The sequence below is a fragment of the Oryctolagus cuniculus genome, chromosome 2 (genome assembly GCF_051225735.1).
Source record: "Oryctolagus cuniculus isolate XC-2025 breed Fujian yellow rabbit chromosome 2, ASM5122573v1, whole genome shotgun sequence".
In the NCBI taxonomy this organism is placed as follows: domain Eukaryota; kingdom Metazoa; phylum Chordata; class Mammalia; order Lagomorpha; family Leporidae; genus Oryctolagus; species Oryctolagus cuniculus.
In genome coordinates, this window is record NC_142868.1 from 105,434,484 (window position 1) to 105,458,618 (window position 24,135).

General features: G+C 45.2%; 1 protein-coding gene and 1 long non-coding RNA gene across 8 annotated transcripts in view; one reads left to right on the forward strand and one right to left on the reverse strand.

Moving 5' to 3' along the window:
* The window catches only part of LOC103346696 (uncharacterized), a 166,359-nt gene that overhangs the window by 38,338 nt on the left and 103,886 nt on the right, over positions 1-24,135 (forward strand). For 2 of the 6 annotated variants that reach the window (XR_016230153.1, XR_016230152.1), the window contains exons 3-5: positions 3,969-4,027; positions 21,397-21,490; positions 21,905-22,171. This is a non-coding gene — a long non-coding RNA (uncharacterized LOC103346696). Of the gene's footprint in view, positions 1-3,515; positions 3,637-3,968; positions 4,028-15,007; positions 15,136-21,396; positions 21,491-21,904; positions 22,172-22,357; positions 22,417-24,135 lie in introns of those variants that run through there. The other 4 variants (XR_016230151.1, XR_011386434.2, XR_016230150.1 and 1 more) reach the window with 3 other exon arrangements.
* LOC138842996 (sulfotransferase 1C4) lies at positions 10,560-22,459 on the reverse strand. Of its 2 annotated transcripts, XM_089327424.1 has the most exons (8): positions 22,327-22,459; positions 20,083-20,163; positions 17,273-17,398; positions 16,374-16,471; positions 14,718-14,844; positions 14,407-14,501; positions 11,890-12,070; positions 10,560-11,020 (listed from the first exon to the last, which is right to left on the reverse strand). In XM_089327424.1, exons 1-8 carry the CDS (start codon positions 22,442-22,444, stop codon positions 10,908-10,910), a joined length of 939 nt encoding a protein of 312 aa, XP_089183550.1. In that variant the 5' UTR covers positions 22,445-22,459; the 3' UTR covers positions 10,560-10,907. The 2 variants fall into 2 exon arrangements, with proteins under 2 accessions (XP_089183550.1, XP_008251210.3); XM_008252988.5 differs by lacking the exon at positions 22,327-22,459 and having other exon boundaries at positions 20,083-21,401.

Sequence of the window (24,135 nt, forward strand, 5' to 3'; positions counted from 1 at the left end):
TCTTTCTAGTCCAATTCCTTTGTGGTCTGAGGACATATATTCTATAATTTGTACTTTAGAGAATGTGTTGAGCTGTGCCTTGTAGCATGGGCATGGCCTGTCCCATGTGGCCTTGGGGAGAGTGTACACTCTGCTGTTGCTGGATGAGGTAGTGTATAGGTGTCCATTATGTCCAGTTAATCGCTGGTGTTTTGAGCTTATGTATGTCCTTACTGGGTTTCTGTCTGCTGGATCGCTCCATTTCTGATAGAGAAATAGAGAGCTGTTGAAGTCTTCAAGAATAGTGGTGGTTCCATGTATTTAACCTTGTAATCCTGTCAGGTTTAGTTCATGCATGTGGAGCTTTGTTGTTTTGTACATAACACATGAAGCATTAATAAGTCTTCATAGAGAATTAACCTCCTATCATGTAATGTCCCTTGATCCCTGATAATGTTCTTTGCTCTGCAGTCAGCTCTGTCTGAAATTAATATAGTTATTGTAACTTTCTTTTCTTTTGTATTAGCATGGTATATCTTTCCCTGTCCCTTTACTTTCATTATATATGTGTCTTTACATTTAAAATGGGTTTCTCGTAGACCACGCATAGTTGGGTCTTGATTCTTCATACACATTGACTTTCTCTTGGTCTTATTTTTTGTTCCTATTTTTGTGTTTTGCTATTTTTCAGGCTTTTGTGGTTTCAACTGCACATTTTATATGATTTTCTGTCCTTTCTATGAGTATTAACTATATTTTTTTTGCTTTTCTTTTAGTTGCTGCACCAGAGTTTACAATATATATTCACAACTAATCCAAGTCCACTTAATTTTTTTTATAAAAAAATCATGTAAGTAACAGAGAGAAAAAGGCAGCGAGAGAGAGACAGAGAGAGAGAGACTTTCATCCACTTGTTCATTCCCTAAATTGTGCCAATGGTGAGGGTTGGGCCAAGCCAAAGTCAGGAGATAGGAGCCAGGAGCCAGGGGCCAGGAGTTCAGTCCAGGTCTCCCATGTGGGTGGTGGGAACCAAGCACTTGGGACATCTTTTATTGTCTTCCCAGGCATATTAGCAGGAAGCTGTATCGGAAGCATGGAGTAGCTGGAACTCAAACCAGTGCTCCCAATTCACTTTTATAAAATACGATGCCGGCCGGCGCCGCGGCTCACTAGGCTAATCCTCCGCCTAGCGGCGCCGGCACACCGGGTTCTAGTCCCGGTCGGGGCGCCGGATTCTGTCCCGGTTGCCCCTCTTCCAGGCCAGCCCTCTGCTGTGGCCAGGGAGTGCAGTGGAGGATGGCCCAGGTGCTTGGGCCCTGCACCCCATGGGAGACCAGGAAAAGCACCTGGCTCCTGGCTCCTGCCATCGGATCAGCGCGCTGCGCCGGCCGCAGCGCGCCGGCCGCGGCGGCCATTGGAGGGTGAACCAACGGCAAAGGAAGACCTTTCTCTCTGTCTCTCTCTCTCACTGTCCACTCTGCCTGTCAAAAAAAAAAAAAAAAAAAAAAAAAAAAAATACGATGCCATTTCACAGGTGCTTTATAAAAGCCAAGTACCTTCATATCATATCTTACAATCACAAAACAGTCCTAATCCTTCTCTCTTCCCTTTGTGTCTTTGTTGCCATTTATTTCACTTAAGAGCAAACTATAACAATCATATGCAGTGTTGGTATTGTTTTGAACAAACTGTTATTTGTTAGATTGACAAATGGAAAAATAAAGTTTTTTTTTACAGTCATTTATTCCTTCTCTAATACTCTTTTCTTTATGTAGATCTGAGTTTCTGACCTGTATTAATTTCCTTTCTATTAGCATTTCTTGTGAAGCATGTCTAATGGCAGCAAATTCCTCTGGTTTTTATTTGCCTGAGAACGTTCTTATTTCTCTTTCATTCTTGAAGTATAACTAATCAGGACAGCAGATGGGTAGGATTTTTCTTTTAACATTTCAAGTATTGTATTCCATTATCTTCTTGCTTGACTGGTGTTGAAGGAGAAGTCATATGTAGTTTTTATCGTTGCTCTCCTACAGATATAATTTTTTTTCTCTGACTATTTTTGGGGTTCCATGCCATCCCCTCTTTGTATTTTCTGCAATCTGAGTATAGTTGGAATGGGGTAGTGGTTTGTTTTGTTTTTAATTGTTATTTATTCCAGCTAGTGTTATCTGACCTAGATCTCTGGTATGGTGTCTGATTAAGGGGGGCAGTTTCTGTTGGCAAGTGCTCAAGCTCAGAGACAGTTTACTCAGCTGAATCCAGTTTACCAATGAGCCTATCAAATGATCCCTGTATTTCTGTTACATTGATTGATCTCTACTATTTCCTTCTTTTTAAAAAAGATTTGTTTATTCATTTGAAAGGCAGAGAAAGAGAGAGAGAGGGGGGAGAGAGAGAAAGTCTTCTATCTACTGAGTGACTGCCCGAATGGTCACAGCAGCCAAGGCTAGGCCAGACAGAAGCCGGGGGCCAGAAGCTCCATCGAGGTCTCCCACATGGGTGACAGGGCCCACGTTGCCTTCCCGGGTGCATTGGCAGAGAGCTAGATCAGAAGCAGAGCAGCAGGGACTCCAGCTCTGCCATGGTGTCAGCGTCACAGTGGAATCTTAACAGAGTGTACTACAACACTGGCTCCCTCCACTATTTTTTTTTTTTTTTAGAATGTCCATCTGTCTGCTTAGATTATCACTTGCTCTTGCATGTTGTCTACTGTTTCTTTTCTTTTTTTTTTTTTTGACAGGCAGAGTGGACAGTGAGAGAGAGAGACAGAGAGAAAGGTCTTCCTTTGCCGTTGGTTCACCCTCCAATGGCTGCCGCGGCCGGCGCACTGCGGACAGCGCACCGCGCTGATCCGATGGCAGGAGCCAGGAGCCAGGTGCTTTTCCTGGTCTCCCATGGGGTGCAGGGCCCAAGCACCTGGGCCATCCTCCACTGCACTCCCTGGCCACAGCAGAGAGCTGGCCTGGAAGAGGGGCAACCGGGACAGAATCCGGTGCCCCGACCGGGAGTAGAACCCGGTGTGCCAGCACCGCAAGGCGGAGGATTAGCCTAGTGAGCCGCGGCGCTGGCTTTGTCTACTGTTTCTATTAGAGTCCATCCGATGTCCACCAACTGATGACTGGGTAAGGAAATTATGGTGTGTTTACACTATGGTATACTACTTAGCCATAAAAAAGGATGCAATCCTTTCTTTGGCAACAAAATGGATGTGACTGGAAGCCCTTATACTTAGTGAAACAAGCCAGTCCCCAAAAGACAAATACTACGTATTTTCCCTGATCTGTGGTAACTAATGGAGTACCAAAAATGTAATGCAAAGGAGTGAAACTGACATTTTGAGCTTCGATGATTGTTTACAGCCCTTGTCTCCACTGCTGAGGAACAGTGTTGTTTTCTTCATCCTATTTGTTCCCCTCATTACTTAGCATAGGGTTAATTTTATGAGTATAAAGTAATCTGAAAGTAGATCACTGTAAAAATGAAGGGGAGGTGGCGACTCTGTGGCACAGCGGGGTAAAGCCCTTTTTTGCCTGCAGCTCCTGTATCCCATATGGGAGCTGGTTCCAGTCTAGGCTGCTCCACTTCTGATCCAGCTCCCTGCTAATGTTCCTCGGAAAGCAACAGAAGATGGCCCAGGAGCTTGGGTCCCTACAATCACGTAAGAGATCTAGAAGAGGCTTCTGGCTCCTGGCTTCAGATCGGCACAGCTCCAGCCATTGTGACCATCTGAGGAGTGAACCCATGGATGGAAGACCTCTCTCTCGGTCTGGAACTCTGCCTTCCAAATAAATAAATCAATCTCTCTTTTCTTTTTCCTTTTCAAAGAAAATGGTATTAAGAGAGGAGACCTGATAGGAGGTATTTAACTTATGAGCGCTCCACCCCATGAATGGATTAACACCACTCTTGTGGGATGGGTCATTACAAAGAGGGGAGTCCAGCCTCTTTCTTCTCTCACACTGTGTTGCTCTTGCATCTTCTCCCCCGAGGTGACAGAGCGTGAAGGACCTCATCAGATCCCAGCATGTTCTCTTGGACTTCCACAATGGTGAGCCAAATATTTTCCTATTGTTCATAATTTACAATAGGTGGTATCCTATTGGAAGAAAATAGAAAAGATAATTGGTACCAGAAGTGGCACTAGTTTAACCAATACCCTCTATGTGGAAGAAACTTTGGAGTGGGTAATGGGTAGCGACTGGAAGAATTTGGAAGATCAGAGTAGAACAAGCCTAGGTGACCACACTGCTGCATTAAGTATCATTCTGGTGACAGCTTAGTGGAAGAAAAGAGCTATGGGGAAAGACTGGAAGTCCTTAAGGATTACATGAGAGACCACGATCATGGACAGCATAGGCCATTCTGATGAGCTCTCAGGTGGAACTGAGGAATGAAGTATTGGAAATTGAAGTAAAGCCCATCCTTGTTGCAAAGATCTTGGCAGAATTTTGTCCATGTCCTTGGACCTTGTGGAATGCAGAGCACTAAACTGATGAACTAGGGCATCTGGTAAGAGAATTATCTAAGCAACAAAGCCTTCAGTCTACCGGTTGACTACTTTGAACCACACACAGTGAGATGCAAGTGGGAAGAACTGACTTAGGAAGGAATTTTTAATTAAAAGAGCAGTAGAATGGGAAGATTTGGAAATTTTGCAGCCTGGCCACGTAAAACATGAAAAGGTGTGTTCAGGGGAGCAAAGCAGGGATGTGGCCAAGTGGCAGTTACCAAGTAGACAAGTGAACAGGAGGGAATCAAGGCAATGGGAGACTGACCTCAGAGGCATTTCAGAGATCCCTCGGGCTGGTCCTCCCAGCACTGGCTAAGCAATCTAGGAGCGCAGAATATCTCTGGAAGGGACCTGGCTGCCCTCCATGGGCCTCCTGTGTTCTGGTGTAGCGTTCCTTGGCTGTCCCGGTCTTGGCTCGTTCAGACCTACTTCTGACTTGGCCTGTGCTGTGGAAGGTACAATCGATAAGCCTTGGTGACATCCACGGTGTGCGGAAAGCAAGAACTGTGGGTCCATGGCTCCCTCGACTTAGATTTCACAGGATGCTGTGGGAAGGCAGGGGGCCCAGACAGAGACTTGTCTCAGGGCTAGAGCCACCACAGCGAGCTTCTGCCAAGGCAATGCTTCAGGGACCTGTAAGAGTGGGGCCACTCCCAGACACCAGAGCCATAGAGTTACCACTGTGCGATGCCAGTCTTGGGGAGAGCTGCAGGCATGAGGCCCAAGCTGAGCGAGCTGCTGGGTGGACTGAGCCTAACAAAGCTATAGGTGTGCCGGTGCCCGGATTCCGTACATGAATCCAAGGGGGCTGTTCTCCAGCCTTCAGATTTAATGCTGTTTTGCTGTTGAGTTGTGGACTTAGCTGGAACCAGTTATCTCTTTTGCCTTGCCTACTGCTCCTTTTCGGGATAGGAATGCCTTTCCTATGCCTGTCCCACTGCTCTGTTTTGGAAATGTCTTGACTTGCTTGCGTCGGCTCGCAGCTGTAGGGCATTTGCTTTAGGATGAGGGTCACCTGTTATCTGATTTGGCTGAGACTTTCACCTTGGTGCTGGAACAAGTTAAGACTTTCCAGGCTATTGGGATGGAAGGAATGTATTTTGCCTGTGAGAAGGACGTGAGTTTTGTGGAGCCAGAGATTGAATGTTATGGTCTGACATTTTGCCCCCTCCAAAACTTATGCTGAGCTTAATTGCCATTGTAACAGAATCAGGAGATGGTGCTTCATGGGAGCCACTGAGGGCTCCAACTCATGGATGAGTTAAGGCCAGCATCACAGGAGTGGGTTGGTTACCATGGTGGGGGTGTTGGTGTTTTCCCTCCTTGTCCAATCTCTCGGTGCTGTCTTGCTCACTTGCTCTCTTGCAGTCTTGCTCTCTTGCCTTTTGACCATGAGGCCCTTGCCAGGTTCTGGCACCATGGTCGTGGACTTCCCTGTCTCCAGGACCATGAGCCAAATAAACATGTACACTTCATAATTTTCCCTCCCACGGCATCTTACTGTAGCAGCGGGAAAAGGGCTCATACCATCATGTACTTAAAAATGAGCGTAATCCAAAAGTTAGTCTGAAAAGTTCAGTGTTTTTTAGGTGATGCCTAAAACATTTTTAGTATGTGAACACGGTCTGTGGAAAGCTTCAGGATAATGATAATCAACAGTGTACCAGGATCCTCACTAGTTATTGACTGAACCTCTTTTAAAGAGAAGTTACCACCAAACACTCCAAACCCCAGAGTTAGAGGAAGGTTTATGGTCGGGTGGCAGAAGCCCGACGGTCCAGGGAAGAGGGCGAGAGAGTAAGAGATCAGGAGAGTGTAAGAGAGATCAAGAGAGAGAGAGACACGTGTTCAGGAACAGGTCCTGTTAAACCTTTGCCGGGGGGTGGGCAGGGAAGTAGGAGCAGCAAATCCCATTAGGGTTGGGGTAGAACTGACACCTGTGGTTGGGCCATGGGTCACCTGACTTCTGGCAATGGCGGCATGGGGGCAAGAGCCTAGGATGATGTTCTGGGTGTAGATTGCACACAGATAAGACTGTGCCATTTTACTAACATTCTCCTCTTGTGTTTTATAAAGCAAGAGTTGTATGGGATTACTTTATCCCTCAAAGTCCAGGAGGGGTAGAGGGACAATGATCTGTCTTTAGAGCTACTTCCTGCTGACAAGTTACTCTCTGCTGGCATGGGGCAGTGTCTCAAGTCGCTGTCTCCTGGGTGGGGAGCCGAGTATGTCCCTGTAGCAGCATTTGGTCGACTGCCTGGTTGGTGAAGGTGTTGGTTCGTTCTACTATCATCTCTTGTAAACACTTAAACATACACTGTATTGTAAAATTCAGGTTGTTGGCCGGCGCTGTGATCATGGGTAAGGCCACTGCCTGCAGTGCGGGCATCGTATATGGGGCATTAGTGGGAGTCTCGGCTGTTCCACTTCCCATCCAGCTCTCGGCTATGGCCTAGGAAAGCAGTAGAAGATGGCCCAAGTCCTTGGGTCCCTGCACCCTCATGGGAGAGCTGGAAGAAGGTCCTGGCTCCTGGCTTTGGATTAGTGCAGCTCTGGCCATTGTGGCCAATTGGGGAACTGTGGATGGAAGACCTCTCTCTCTGTCTCTCTCTCTCTCTGCTTCTCCTTCTCTCTTTGTGTAACTCTTTCAAATAAATAAAATACATAAAAATAAAAGACAGAATAGCAGCCCAGGACCCTAAGAGTGCGTTAACCAAGTAGTGAGAGGATTTCTTAGCGGAGCATCCCGCCGTCTGGTCTTGGCAGGTCATGGGTCCTGAAGGAGGGGAGGCGTCGGCAAGGAAAGGAGATGAGGAGACCAGGTTTAGGTGGCAAGGGGAAGCATCACTCTCAGTCCTCTCATAGCTTTATTTCATAGTCTTCTTACACATACTTTTCATTAAGTCTTCTTCCTTCTATGCCCCTATGCTTTCTGGGAAAGAACACATCACAAGGGATCATCTATGCATAGCCTTTCTCTATGAAACTTGTTTTGTTTCATTTCCTTTCATGGCCTCATCATAACCTCCCCATTAATCTTGCCTCTATGCATAGTGGATACGTCAGCTATATGAAACTTGGAAAAGTCTAAGGTTTCATAGGTTAATTGATTTATTTTAAAAGGTCAAAACTGTATAAAGTTCTTTTTTTTTTTTTTTTGACAGGCAGAGTTAGACAGTGAGAGAGAGAGAGACAGAGAGAAAGGTCTTCCTTTTCCGTTGGTTCACCCCCCAAATGACTGCTATGGCCGGTGCGCTGTTTCAATCCGAAGCCAGGAGCCAGGTGCTTCCTCTTGGTCTCCCATGTGGGTGCAGGGCCCAAGCACTTGAGCCATCCTCCACTGTACTCCCGGGCCACAGCAGAGAGCTGATCTGGAAGAGGAGCAACTGGGACAGAATCTGGCGCCCCGACCGGGACTAGAACCCGGTGTGCCGGCACTGCAGGCAGAGGATTAGCCTAGTGAGCCCTGGCGCCGGCCAAAAATGTATAAAGTTCTAATGATTATATCCTGTTTTTCTAAAGGTAAGTCACAACCCCAACAGCTGTGTTTTTTATAAAACCTATTCCATTGCCTAATGTAAGAGTTCCTTGTTCCTGTGGTCTACATTTCCAAGCAGGGGTATAACGTCCTAACCTTTGTAAGAATGGCAGTGCTTGTACATCAATCCACCTGCTGTAATATTAACCGTGTACCTGCCATCCTCATCATACACTCCTGTGTAAGGCAAAGGTGTGTTTGTGGGAACAAGGACCTGTATGCTCTTTCTGTTCTATTTTCTCATAAAACTCGTCATTACTCATGTTCCTGATAATATTTTGCTCTAGACAAATTTTAGAAAATTACCCTCTTATTTCTCCAGTCACCTCCTGTAACTCATTTTTTTTTACAAGAAACAATTTTTCTTACATTGATATCCATGATTTGAACACCCAAACCCAATGATTACATCGTTATTAAGCCTAATAAAAACAAGAAGAAGATGGCTTCAGTTCAGTCAAGGGCTTCCTGCTTTGCGGAGTTCCCCATATGGGTGCTGGTTCAAGTCCCAGCTGCTCCACTTCTGATCCAGCTCTCTGCTATGGCCTGGGAAAGCAGTAGAAGATGGCCCAGGTCCTTGGGCCCCTGCACCTGCATTGGAGACCTGGAAAAATCTCCTGGCTTCGGATTGGCGTAGCTCTAGCTGTTGCAGTCATCTGGGGAGTGAACCAGCTGATGCAAGACTTACCTCTCTCTGCCTCTGCCTCTCTGTAACTCTTTCACATAAACAAATAAAATCTTTAAAAAAAAAAAAGCTTTCTCTCTCTTTGGTCTGAAAGGGAGGTTTTTCCTGTTTACTGTGCCCACAGCGATGTAAATCTAGCCGTGAAAGCATAATTTAAGCTCTCATTTTGGCTGTGTTATTATTACAGAAAATGTTAGCCATCCCTTTTATAAGATCTAAAGATCAAACTGTCCAATCTGGAGAGTCCCTCAAATAGTCAGTTTCCGATCTTAAAGCGAATAGAGAAATGAGGGAGCAAGTCCCAGATCGCTTACTGACAATAACAATATCAAATGAAAACTTAGCAAACAATTTCAACCGTTAAATAACAACTTATGAAGACATTTACCAGAATGTCCAATGCCTTCTATAAGGCGGGGCGGAGCAAAGACCAGTTGGAGGACAGGGGCCCGAGGGTAAAGGCAGGGAAACTTCCATTCCCAAACTTGCCCTTGCTTCTCCGGGAGGCTCTTTGGTAAGACGAGGGGAGTAGACTTTGGACAAGGCCTGGTTCTAAGATAAAGTCAGAATTCCTGGGTCGGAGGGGGAGGTACAGTGAAAGCTGGGTTTCGGGTCCGGCCCTTGACCTCTAGAGGGAACTTTGGAAGCCAAAAGGCCCTTGGATGGAAAGCAGGAAGTACACATAGAAGGTTTAGATGGAAGATAGGAAAAAGCTTGAACATACAGGATCTCCTTCCATTTTCCTGATCACTTACAGAAGTGATAAAAATATCAGGGTTGGTGTTTGAGGTCTGGAGCCAATTTGAGAGGGACCATATTACTTAGAAGACAACTGAGAGGAAGCAGCTCCCATGGTGACCTCTAGAGTTGGATCAGTGGATATCGGGTGTCCCCAAGACCATGGCTGTCCAATGGGATGATAAGGGAACAGAGGGTGGGGGTCGTCACCCACGCACCCACTGGAGTCCAAGGCTTAGCCCATAGAAGGGAAACAGGAGGCTGAGTTGTCACACACACCCACTGTTGCCCGGACACAGAGTCTGTAGGGAGTTGTGGTGCCTGGTACCAGGGCTTTGAGATGAAGGAGAGGGAGCCACACCTGTGACAGAGGTTGCCATGAGAATTTCCCGTTCTGCGTCTTACCTCAGGATTTGAAAGACCAGTGTGTGGATGGAGATCACAGAGCATTTGGTGAATGAAAGGAGTTCTGGGAGTATTTTTTGTGATTGGCAGAAATCCAGACCCCAAGACAGCTCAGAGATCCCCAAAGGGAGAGCAAAGTCACTGGGGGAGCCTGGATCCAAGTCACATCACCAATGTAGAGAAAGGTCACCAGAAGACACGGCAAACATCTGAGTTAGAGGAAAGGTTTATTGTCGGGTGGGAGAATCCCAATGGGCCAGGGGAGAGGGTGGGAGGGTAAGAGAGAGAGAGAGAGAGAGAGAGAGAAGACACATGTTCAGGAACAGATCCTGTTACACCTTTGCTGGGGGTGGGCAGGGAAGTAGGAGCAGCAAATCCCATTAGGGTGGGGTGGAGCTGACATCTGTGGTTGGGCCATGGGGTCACCTGGCTTCCAGCAGTGGTGGCAGGGGGGCTAGAGCCTAGGATGGTGTCTGGGGTGTAGATTGTGCCACAGATAAGACTGCGCCATTTTACTAACAGCTCTCTTCTACACTGCCACCCTCCTCTCACTCTGCACCATGCCCAATGCCTGGTAGCTCTACACTTTTTTTTTTTTTTTTAGTAGTGTGTACAATCAGTCTGAGAACCTCAATTCAATATCACTCAGTCTGAGTATCAAACTTTATTATGCAATACACTGAGAAATAAAATAAAACAACTTCAAAAAAAGAGAGAGATTTATTTATTTGAGAGGCAGAAGCAAAGGCAGAGGCAGAGAGAAAGAGCTCTTCCATCCACTGATTCCTTCCCCAAATGGCCGCAATAGCTGTAGCTGAGCCTCTCTGAAGCCAGGAACCAGGCAGTTTTCTCCAGGTCTCCCAAGCCAGCACAGGGGCCCAAGGACTTGTGGCATCTTCCACTGTTTCCCAGCCCATAGCAGAGAGCTAATTTGGAAGTAGAGCAGCTGGGTCTCGAACCGGCACCCGTATGGGATGCTGGGATTGCAGATGGCAGCGTTACCCGCTACACCACAGCGTCAACCCGTAAAACAGCTTTTAATTTTTGTCTTACTAGAATTGGAAGTGGAAAGCGAGGCTGGTGTCAGCCATTTTCTTCTTGTAGTCTTCATTGAACCTCTCATTCTGGGCCACAGTGAAGTGGTGCTTCCAGTCTCCCACTGTCCCTGAAACACAGTCACGTGGGTGAGCGTTAATAGCTGCTGGAGGAGTTTGTGTTTCCCTCCTCTCCTGTTTCTGTGCGATGATTTCTACTCTGTCTTCTAGGAGGGGACAGTGTTGGGCAAAACAAGGCTCTTGCTATGCTGTCCCTCTCTTGCTCTTGTCTGAACTGTAGACAGGAAGAGCCTGTTCCCCACCAAGCCCCATTACTGGGGGAAGGACACCACTGTTGCAACAGCAGGCCTGGGAGGTTTCTGTCTCTCTCCTGGCCTCTTGCACATCACGGCACGGTGGGTGCTGGGACCATGGCTTCTATGCCATGAGCTGAGCAGAAGGACCCCTTCCTGGGAGGTCCCAGGTACAAGTCTGAAGTTGTAGAACTTGCTCCCACCCAGACCTCCACTTGCCATCCCACTTATCATCCCAGTGTTGCCTTTGTTACCACTGTTATCTCATGCATTTCTCATTTATTTTGCTAGCCAATAGAATATGATATCCGCAAGGGAAGGAATTTTTGTGTTTTGTTTGCTGCACCCACCAGTGCCTGGCACATAGTAGCCTCTCAGTAAGTATTTTTGGATACTTGAATCTGATAGCATATAGCCGTGTATAAACTAGATTGTTCACCACATCTGAGTTAGATTTCTGGAGGGAACGTGGGGCTACATGGTGGTATTCAGATACCAAACCTCACTGGCTGATAGGGGATTGTAAACATTGTTTTCATTTCTTCGGTGGTTTCTTAAATGCATCTTTTCCCAAAGTCCTCCATTACAGCCATTCTAATCCCAGGCATAGGAAAGACAGCTCCCCAATGGCTCTGAAGTGCTGCATCATTCTTTTAAGGTTAAGGCCAAAAGAAAACATAAGCAACCTTTTCTCATGAATGGAGAAATGGCGTGGTTCATAAATTCAGTAGGAAGTGATGAATAGTTTGCCATTGGATTCTGCTTCATGACATCGAATGAGGTGTGATGGACAATTGTATCTAGAACGTTGTCATCTAGTTTCTTCCCAATAAATTCTGCCAGCTTCTGAATTTCCTGCTTTGGATTCTATGATGAAATTCAAAAGAAAAGACAAGATTGGCTATAAAATAATTAGTTCAAAAGATTATGAAAATGTATTAGGGATAGTAACCAGCAGCGATGTTACAAAGAATTCTTCATTTGTAAATGCCCAACTGCCCAGAAAGGACTCAGTCTACCATGGTGGCCCATACTGTTTTCTTATAGTAATTGGAATTACTGGGAATTTTCCCCTGTAATATGTAAGCATCAGGTGGGTAGGGCTAGTGACACAAACAGTGGCTTTCGATGTCTATGAATGTATCACTGTGGGAATGCATTAAGGATTATTTCCCAAAGTCCTGCTCAACTTAGTTATTGGAGGGAGGGGTCTTGGTGAGCTCAACATCTAATAGGGAGATTGCATAGACTCCCAGAAAGAACAGAGACATTCCAGAGGTGCAGGGGCAGAACGTTTAAGATCTGACCCAGAGGTGACTGTATCCTATCCCTGTGACTGTTAGAGATCTCCCAGACCACAGCAATGATTTTAGTAAGAGGAAAGGAGAGGTTCATTCTTTGTGTGTGCGTATGCCCCAAAAGGCACTGATGGTTATTATTATTTTTTTTTTTTTGACAGGCAGAGTGGACAGTGAGAGAGACAGAGAGAAAGGTCTTCCTTTGCCGTTGGTTCACCCTCCAATGGCTGCCGCGGCCGGCACACCGCGCTGATCCGATGGCAGGAGCCAGGTACTTCTCCTGGTCTCCCATGCGGAGCAGGACCCAAGTAATTGGGCCATCCTCCACTGCACTCCCTGGCCACAGCAGAGAGCTGGCCTGGAAGAGGGGCAACCGGGACAGAATCTGGCGCCCCAACCGGGACTAGAACCCGGTGTGCCAGCACCGCAAGGCGGAGGATTAGCCTAGTGAGCCGCGGTGCCGGCCACTGATGGTTATTAATACCCGGTGCCCAGCATGGTCAGGGTCAGGTGTTTGGGCATTCTGAGAGGAACTCAGTTCTTGTTGGAGCGCCACAGAGCCCTGGGAAACTACTGTGGCTGTGGGAATCCATTGTCTGCTGGGCAGGGTATGGGGAACGGAGGGGCTTACGCTGACTGCTGTGTCTGGAGTGTGCCTCTGCTTCAAAGCCTTGAATGTTCAAAGTGCTTAATTAAATTGTCTTCATACAGACTTGGGATGAGAAAGAACGCTGAGAAGTGAACTCTGACCTACTGCCAGGGAACATCCCAGAACATGATCACAGAAATATTTAAAATGCTTTGAGAGAATATGAGGTTTCAATGAAATTTCTTCCTGGAACTCCTAACACAGGAGGATCTCCGTGTTTCCCACTCCCAGGACATACTCTACATCTCTGGTACTTCTATTACATATGCAATAGGCAAACAGGGTCTGTGTGAAGTTTCCTATTCTAAATTTAATAGGACTCTTTCTTCTGTAACCCCCTTAGCCTGTCATATCTACTCAAAAAGAGCAAACTCTATGAATACACCTCTCACAACTATAATATTCTTTTATTGAGTGTCTATATGGGGGACTTTAGAACTGAAATAGTGCATATATCTGAAATGAATTCCCTCAGGACACAGGCAATGAGGGTCTGGTTTGCATGCTTTCCAGTCATTTACATTTGGTGCCCTTTGCAAGCATTTCCACACTTTTGTACCAGGAGTGGGTGATACAGCCAGTTTGTGAAGCACCTATTCAGTATCACAGTTTTTGATAATACATTTAAGAACAGAGACAGTATTCTTTGTAGATCTCCATATTTAGTGGAGTCACAGAAGGTATCTGAGTAGACTATCCTTACAACAATCACAACCTCATTTAGTGCCCATACAGATCCTGGATTGCTGAGTATTATTATCTCTTTTTTTGCATATAAGAAATCTAAGTACCCAAGATGTTAAGTGTCTTTCCGAAGTATAGTTGATACTAGGTTGTACAGCCAGAACGTGAATTCAAGAATTTTAATTCGTAGTATTTTCCATTCCATCGTCATTTCCTAAAGTGTTTTTTGAAACTATGTGGCTGTTTCTCAATGGTAATACAAAATGTGCTAGCATGACTTTTCCACCTAAACTGAGTTCTGAGAGACACAAGGAGGGAAGAGCGTCTTCTGTATTTGGCAACCATAGCCTGTAAGGTGCACCACCCCCCAGGGCACCAGGAAGCTAAGGGTGAGAGTTTGTAATGCATGAATTCATGATCTCCCCTGTGTACTTGGACACATGGGCAGCTGTGGCCAGTGAAACGCAGGAATGTTCTCCTCTCTGCTTCAACCTGAGTCCCCGATAGGGCCACTACTCATGACTTGTATGTTTTACCATCCACGGGAACACAGTGGATGGCCCTGCCCTCACCTTCTTCATTTCTTCGTAGAAGAGGTAGAGAATGTTGTGTTGGTCTTTGGCTTTCCACCATCCTTTCACATGGTCATGCCAGGAGCCCCAGCACACTGGAAAGTGGGATGGAAAGCAAGGCAGTGAGTTACACAGGTTCAACCAACAGGTGTTGCATTGGAAGGAGAATCTCTGAAGGGGATCAGAGTGTTGTCTCAAAGGAGGCAGAGCCCCTGCGGACCTAGGGATGATTCACTCCTTTTAGGGCGCTTTAGGATTTTGAGGAAGGAAGGAAGGAAGGAAGGAAGGAAGGAAGGAAGCAAAGCTCTTACCTTTCCCAGCCAGGAAATTCTCAAAGTATTCTTCCCATGTTCCTGGATCAGGAAGTCCTTTATTCATTCTTTGGAAATGATAATAGGATACCACAATGTCCTTGGCATTCCTTGCCACATAGATGATCTGCAAATATGGAAGGGAGAGAAGAAACAAAAGAGGATGAAATCCATGTCTGTACTCTCATTGCCAACAGTCACACAGGGGTGGATACAGTTCTGGCAGACATTTGTTCTGGTGCTTCTTACAGCCATCCTGCCTTTTTTTGTTCTTTTTCTTATTACGTTAGTTGGCCACCATGGGCGGATCTGAAGCCAGGAGCCAGGAGCTTCTTCCAGGTCTCCCACGTGAGTACAGGGGTCCAAGGACCAGGCCATCCTCTGCTGTCCTCCCAGGCCACAGCAGAAGCCTGGATCAGAAGTGGAACAGCCGTGACGGGAACCACTGTGCACATGGATGCTGGCATCCCAGTCGGCGGCCCCACCCACTTACCACAGAGTTGGCTCCAACCATCCTGGCTTTTGTGAGAGAGGAAAAGCATTCCTATCAATTTGCATATGGATTACTGTGAAGAGGTAGAGCTTTTTTTTTTTTTTTTAAATTTTACTTAAGTTATACAAGTTCCATTTCATGTATTTCATATATAGAGATGTAGGAACATAGTGACACTTTTCCTCACCCTCTTTCCAGCTCATGCTCCATCCCTTCTTCCTCCTCTGTCTCACATTCCCACTCTTAATTTCTACAAAGTTATATCTTTAGTTTATTTAACAACTGTATAGTTAACCCTACGCTTAGTAAAAGAGTCTGACAAATGGCATAATTAAAAAAAAAACAGTGTTTCTCAATGAAGAGACATGAGTTGTAAATGATCATTAAGTTTCAAAATGTGTATTTCACTGAAAAATATTAAATTTCAGTACCCCATTAGTTACCTTGGATCTGGGAAATCATATGACATCTGTCTTTTTGGGACTGGCTTATTTCACTAAGTAAACTGGTTTTCAATTGTATCCATTTTGTTGCAAAAGACAGGATTTCTTTTTTTTTTTTTTTATAGCTGAGTAGTACTCCATAGTGTACATATAGCATAATTTCTTTATCCAGTCAACAGTTGATGGACAGCTGGGTTGATTCCATATCCTACCTATTGTGAATTGTGCTCCAGTGAACATGGGGGTATAGATAACTCTTTCATATCCTGATTTCTTTTGGTTTGAGTAAATTCCCAGGAGTAGGATGGCTGGATCATATGGTAGGTCTATATTTAGCTTTCTGAGTTATCTCCATATTGTGTTCCACAATGGCTGCCCCAATTTACATTCCCACCAGCAGTGGATTAGGGTACCTTTTTCCCCACATCCTTGCCAGCATCTGTTGTTTGTTGATTTCTGTATGAAAGGCATTCTACCTGGAGTGAGGTGAAGCCTCACTGTGGTTTTGATTTGCATTTCCCTGATGGCTAGTGATCCTGAGCATTTTCTCAAGGTCTGTTGGCCATTTGGATTTCCTGTCTTGAAAAACGCCTGTTGAAGTCCTTTGCCCATTAAGGAGGTGGATTTTTTTTTTGAACAGGCAAAATGTTTTAAGAGGAAGGATGTGGAGGACTAAGATTGTTCTAAAGAGTACAGCCGTGAGTCCCTTTTGCTCTTTACCTTACAGTTGTTCTCTAGGAAGGATGGTGGCAGCAACTCGATGGGAAGATGTGTTTTCAGGTTCCGTGGTGAGGGCATTGCATTAGCTTGTTCCAAACCTGAAAAAGTAGTTTATAATAATTTCCTACTATTTTTCTCTTTGCTTCAAACAGGGAGCAAAATACCTGGGGAGCAATGCCAGGCAGCCACAGAGCACTGAGCTATTGTTTTTGATTCGAGGGAAGTCCTGTCACCTATTAGTAGACTTCTTGCCTAGAACAATTCCTAGCAAATACAACCAACCCGATAAATAAGAACCTAAAATTTCAGACCCTCTCACTGTTATTATCTTATAAGTGTTCATCTTTGTGAACTGCGACTAATTTATAACTACAAAATCAAAATTTAAGTTACTTCTGCATAAAGAGGAAATCATTTAGGAAATTCTGTAGTATAGCAATGGCCAGACTGAAGGCTGGGGCCTGGCATTGGTGGCACAGTGGGTCAAGCCATGGTGTGCCATGTCAGCATCCCATTTCAGCACTGGTTCTAGTCTAGTTGCATTGCTTCTGATTGAACTCACTGATTATGTGTCTGGGAAAGCAGGGGAAGATGGCCTGAGTGCTTGGGCTCCTGCCACCCATGTGGGAGATTCTTAGATGGAGTTCCAGGCTCCTGGCTTTGGCCTGGCCGAATCCTGGTTATTGGATCATTTAAGGAGTGAACAGCAGATGGACGATCTTCCTGTCTCTGTTTCTCTGTCTCCCTGTAACTGTTCTTCAATTAAATACTCATTAAAAAAAAGACAAAGCAACAAAATCCATCAATGAGTGCCTATAATTTTGCGAGGTGCAATTCAATTGTAAAACCCCTAAGGGTATGTCCAGAAACATAGTCAAGTGTGGCTATTGGATACTCACCAGATCCTATGGAAGGCATTACGTACTCGATGAAAGGAAACCGTATATAACTGGGTGCTCGTTTACTCATCTCAACGTCACCTTCATTTTGTATTAGGTCCACTATCTCCTGAGTCCATGTTGTTCCTAATTCCACATAGAAGATGCAGATGCAGAGACAGTTAGAGTACTATATTCTTAAAATTGTGACCAAATACTTTCTTAGAACATCTACGTGAATTTGAAAGCCTTGTTTATAGAAATGGACTTCAGAAAACATCCTTTCTTATTTATAGCATAAGTTACCATGACATGAATTTTTATACAAATACTCCATTCATGAGTGGGCATTAGATTGATGATATGCAATTATTTTTTTCTATCACGACCTTTAATTTAGGTTGTTGGCCTGTTGATCTAGCTGTGTGGTAAACAATTATGATCTCCTGTGGAGTAAAGACTGTGGTTTCAAATTCTTTTCCCTAAGCACAGTGTATGAAGTTTTTGCTTCAGAGCCAGCAGATGTTGGCTGAGTGAATGAATGATTAGTGCCTGGGCTTACTATATGCCACTAACCTTTAGTATCCATTTTCACTCTTTTCTCTGTTTTCTCCTTATCTCAGCAGTAGAAAGGCAAAAATGTACATTCCCTAGACTCCCTCCTTTGCCACAAAGATTCTGAATGTTATTTCTTTTATTTTTTGGATTCTGCATTTTATATAATAATTTCTGCATTTTACAAAAATTTTATTTAAGTTATACAAGTTTCATATATACAGATTTAGGAACATAGTGACATAGTGACACTCGCCCCCACCTTGCCTTCTGCTGCTCTCCAGGATTATTTTTGTCATTTATACTTATCTCTTCCCTCTAATAAAAAAAATCTTCATTCATATATAAGATTTTAATGATGATTAAATATTACATTGGATGAAAAACATTTTTATTCTTCATGCTTTTTGAATTGTTTAAACCCTATTTATTCCACGAAAAGTAAATGAATCAAATCTTAAGGCTTGCACTTGGCAGGTAGAATGAAAGATTACACAAAGTACTGAGAGTGGGTATTTGGCCCAGTGGTCAGGCTGCTCCATGTCCCTCATTGGTGTGAGCACCTGATTCACTTGCTGGCCCTGGCCCCTGACTCCTGCCCGTGCAGCCCCTGGGAGGCAGTGGTGGTGCTGGCTGCGTGATTGAGTTCTTGCCTCCCGCATGGGAGAGGTGAATTGAGGTCCTGGCCCTGGCTCCAGCCCCTGCCCACGGCTACTGCAGAGATTCGGGGAATGAAGCAGTGGTGATTCGAGCTCTCTAGGCAGCTCTGTTTTTCTCTCTGCCTCTCAAATGAGGAAGTAAATGGAAAACACAACACTGAGCTGAAATGATAATCAAGCAGACTTGTGGATGAATTTAAGCTGCGTTCTTTCCTCGTGGCAAAACTCGCAAAAACTAGTGGCAAAACTCGCAAAACTAGTGGCAAAAACTTTGCTGATTTTCAGATTGACATTTAGAAAAATCTGATCCTGAATAGACTCCTGACGAGTAAGACTGTTACATCAGGACCAACATTTTTTTTTTTTATCTTTTATTTAATGAATATAAATTTCCAAAGTACGACTCATGGGTTACAATGGCTTCCCCCCATAACGTCCCTCCCACCCGCAACCCTCCCCTTTCCCACTCCCTCTCCCCTTCCATTCACATCAAGATTCATTTTCGATTATCTTAATATACAGAAGATCAGCTTAGTATACATTAAGTAAGGATTTCAACAGTTTGCTCCCACACAGAAACATAAAGTGAAAAATAATAGATGATTCTTTTTAAATGATGATGAAATCAGATCAGCCCTATTGTCATGTTTAATCCCAGTGAGAGTCAAGTTGGGAATTGATAATTTCTTTTTCTTTTCTTTTTTTTTTTTTTTTTACAGAAGATCAGTTTAGTGTACATTAAGTAAAGATTTCAATCGTTTGCACCCCCATAGAAACACAAAGTGAAATATACTGTTTGAGTACTCGTTATAGCATTAAGCCTCAGTGTACAGCACATTAAGGACAGAGATGCTACATGAGGAGTAAGTGCACAGTGACTCCTGTTGTTGACTTTACAAATTGACACTCCTGTTTATGGCATCAGTAATCTCCCTATGCACCAGTCATGAGTTTACAAGGCTATGGAAGCCCCTTGAGTTCTCCGACTCTTATCTTGTTTAGACACGGTCATAGTCAAAGTGGAGGTTCTCTCCTCCCTTCAGAGAAAGGCACCTCTCTCTTTGAAGACCTGTTCTTTCCACTGGGATCTCACTCACAGAGATCTTTTTGCCAGAGTGTCTTGGCTTTCCATGCCTGAAATACTCTCATGGGCTTTTCAGCCAGATCCGAGTGCCTTTAGGGCTGATTCTGAGGCCAGAGTGCTATTTAGGACATCCGCCATTCTATGAGTCTGCTGAGTATCTCACTTCCCATGTTGGATCACTCTCCCCTTTATTTATTCTATCGGTTAGTGTTAGCAGATACTAGATTTGTTTATGTGCTCCCTTTGACTCTTAGTCCTTTCATTATGCATCAGGACCAACATGAACCACTGGACAAGGCCTCTGTTGGCCTGCACATTCTTCTGTTGGGATATTGAGAGAGATGTAACCTCCTGTGGAGGGTTGAACACAATCTCAGAAAAGACTGAGGTTCGCTTTCTCTCTGTCCCTCCCTGTCTCTGTATGTGTGTGTGTGTGCAAAAGGGCTCCTTGAGAGCAAACCTTCTTCTCTTACTGAATCCTTCACTTACCTTCCTAACTCTTTTTCCCCGTCCCTGCCAGCTCCTCCACCTACCTGCTTTAGGATAGGTAGAAATCAGCAGGTCATCAGGCTTGGCTTGGAAGTTCCAGATCAGATCCCAGGTGTCACAGGTGGCTGTGGGTAGAAGAATTCCTCTCATGTAGTCAACAGTTATGCGTGGTATTTCATCAAATTTTGAATTCTCTGCCATGGGTACTAGAAGTTGGGATCTTGTCCTGGTAAAAAATTACAGCACAGGGCTGTATTTTTGATATCGTGCAGATAATGCAACACTCAGAATACCAGTCCAGCCTGGAATAGCCTGGAACAGCCTGGTGCCCACCAGCAGAAATCAAGCAAGCCACTGAATGCCAGAGGGCTGCTTCCTAATCTAGTCCTTAGGACTTTTCCTGCTGAGCGCCTGCCCCTCCCACAGGCTGTGACGTCACCAGGGAGGTGTTCCCAGATCCTGAGTGAGGATAGGGTCCTGTCCCAGTGGTGCTCTCCCTGGCCTGTTACTGGTGTTTACGTTGTCTGTATCCCATGTCTGTAAAAACAGTTCCCAAGTCTGTCATTCATGGTTTTCTTTGGGAATTCTGAGCAATTGAATTGCAGGGCACTTGCCTGCGGGATGACAGAGGACTCAGTGACCTCTCTGAAAGCTGCGAGGCCTTTGCCTTGGGCTGTGCAGGGTCTGGACCTTGATCTGCACTTTCCAGACCAACAGCTGACAGGGTCAATTTTGTTACAGAGCAAACTACATCGTGGGCCACTGGAGAAGTTCCCTTCCTTCTGTAGGTTATTGCAGCTCTACTTCTGATCTGGTTTGTTTTGTTTTTCATTGTTATTTATTCCAGCTGGTGTTATCTGACCTAGATCTCTGGTGTGGTATCTGAAATTAAGGGGGGGAGTTTCTGTTGGCAAGTGCTCAAGCTCAGAGACAGTTTACTCAGCTGAATCCAGTTTACCAAGAGCCTATCAAATGATCCCTGTATTTCTGTTACATTGATTGATCTCTACTATTTCCTTCTTTTTAAAAAAGATTTATTTGTTTATTCATTTGAAAGGCAGAGTAACAGAGGGAGAGAGAGAGGGGCGGGGGGAGATGTCTTCTATCTACTGAGTGACTGCCCAAATGGTCACAGCAGCCGAGGCTAGGCCAGACAGAAGCCGGGGGCCAGGAGCTCCATCGAGGTCTCCCACATGGGTGACAGGGCCCACGTTGCCTTCCCGGATGCATTGGCAGAGAGCTAGATCAGAAGCAGAGCAGCAGGGACTCCAGCTCTGCCATGGGTGTCAGCGTCACAGTGGAATCTTAACAGAGTGTACTACAACACTGGCTCCCTCCACTATTTTTTTTTTTTTTAGAATGTCCATCTGTCTGCTTAGATTATCACTTGCTCTTGCATGTTGTCTACTGCTTCTATTAGAGTCCATCCGATGTCCACCAACTGATGACTGGGTAAGGAAATTATGGTGTGTTTACACTATGGTATACTACTTAGCCATAAAAAAGGATGCAATCCTTTCTTTTGCAACAAAATGGATGTGACTGGAAGCCCTTATACTTAGTGAAACAAGCCAGTCCCCAAAAGACAAATACTACATATTTTCCCTGATCTGTGGTAACTAATGGAGTACCAAAAATGTAATGCAAAGGAGTGAAACTGACATTTTGAGCTTCGATGATTGTTTACAGCCCTTGTCTCTACTGTTGAGGAACAGTGTTGTTTTCTTCATCCTATTTGTTCCCCTCATTACTTAGCATAGGGTTAATTTTATGAGTATAAAGTAATCTGAAAGTAGATCACTGTAAAAATGAAGGGGAGGTGGCGACTCTGTGGCACAGTGGGGTAAAGCCCTTTTTTGCCTGCAGCTCCTGTATCCCATATGGGAGCTGGTTCCAGTCTAGGCTGCTCCACTTCTGATCCAGCTCCCTGCTAATGTTCCTCGGAAAGCAACAGAAGATGGCCCAGGAGCTTGGGTCCCTACAATCACGTAAGAGATCTAGAAGAGGCTTCTGGCTCCTGGCTTCAGATCGGCACAGCTCCAGCCATTGTGACCATCTGAGGAGTGAACCCATGGATGGAAGACCTCTCTCTCGGTCTGGAACTCTGCCTTCCAAATAAATAAATCAATCTCTCTTTTCTTTTTCCTTTTCAAAGAAAATGGTATTAAGAGAGGAGACCTGATAGGAGGTATTTAACTTATGAGCGCTCCACCCCATGAATGGATTAACACCACTCTTGTGGGATGGGTCATTACAAAGAGGGGAGTCCAGCCTCTTTCTTCTCTCACACTGTGTTGCTCTTGCATCTTCTCCCCCGAGGTGACAGAGCGTGAAGGACCTCATCAGATCCCAGCATGTTCTCTTGGACTTCCACAATGGTGAGCCAAATATTTTCCTATTGTTCATAATTTACAATAGGTGGTATCCTATTGGAAGAAAATAGAAAAGATAATTGGTACCAGAAGTGGCACTAGTTTAACCAATACCCTCTATGTGGAAGAAACTTTGGAGTGGGTAATGGGTAGTGACTGGAAGAATTTGGAAGATCAGAGTAGAACAAGCCTAGGTGACCACACTGCTGCATTAAGTATCATTCTGGTGACAGCTTAGTAGAAGAAAAGAGCTATGGGGAAAGACTGGAAGTCCTTAAGGATTACATGAGTGACCACGATCATGGACAGCATAGGCCATTCTGATGAGCTCTCAGGTGGAACTGAGGAATGAAGTATTGGAAATTGAAGTAAAGCCCATCCTTGTTGCAAAGATCTTGGCAGAATTTTGTCCATGTCCTTGGACCTTGTGGAATGCAGAGCACTAAACTGATGAACTAGGGCATCTGGTAAGAGAATTATCTAAGCAACAAAGCCTTCAGTCTACCAGTTGACTACTTTGAACCACACACAGTGAGATGCAAGTGGGAAGAACTGACTTAGGAAGGAATTTTTAATTAAAAGAGCAGTAGAATGGGAAGATTTGGAAATTTTGCAGCCTGGCCACGTAAAACATGAAAAGGTGTGTTCAGGGGAGCAAAGCAGGGATGTGGCCAAGTGGCAGTTACCAAGTAGACAAGTGAACAGGAGGGAATCAAGGCAATGGGAGACTGACCTCAGAGGCATTTCAGAGATCCTTCGGGCTGGTCCTCCCAGCACTGGCTAAGCAATCTAGGAGCGCAGAATATCTCTGGAAGGGACCTGGCTGCCCTCCATGGGCCTCCTGTGTTCTGGTGTAGCGTTCCTTGGCTGTCCCGGTCTTGGCTCGTTCAGACCTACTTCTGACTTGGCCTGTGCTGTGGAAGGTACAATCGATAAGCCTTGGTGACATCCACGGTGTGCGGAAAGCAAGAACTGTGGGTCCATGGCTCTCTCGACTTAGATTTCACAGGATGCTGTGGGAAGGCAGGGGGCCCAGACAGAGACTTGTCTCAGGGCTAGAGCCACCACAGCGAGCTTCTGCCAAGGCAATGCTTCAGGGACCTGTAAGAGTGGGGCCACTCCCAGACACCAGAGCCATAGAGTTACCACTGTGCGATGCCAGTCTTGGGGAGAGCTGCAGGCATGAGGCCCAAGCTGAGCGAGCTGCTGGGTGGACTGAGCCTAACAAAGCTATAGGTGTGCCGGTGCCCGGATTCCGTACATGAATCCAAGGGGGCTGTTCTCCAGCCTTCAGATTTAATGCTGTTTTGCTGTTGAGTTGTGGACTTAGCTGGAACCAGTTATCTCTTTTGCCTTGCCTACTGCTCCTTTTCGGGATAGGAATGCCTTTCCTATGCCTGTCCCACTGCTCTGTTTTGGAAATGTCTTGACGTGCTTGCATCGGCTTGCAGCTGTAGGGCATTTGCTTTAGGATGAGGGTCACCTGTTATCTGATTTAGCTGAGACTTTCACCTTGGTGCTGGAACAAGTTAAGACTTTCCAGGCTATTGGGATGGAAGGAATGTATTTTGCCTGTGAGAAGGACGTGAGTTTTGTGGAGCCAGAGATTGAATGTTATGGTCTGACATTTTGCCCCCTCCAAAACTTATGCTGAGCTTAATTGCCATTGTAACAGAATCAGGAGATGGTGCTTCATGGGAGCCATTGAGGGCTCCAACTCATGGA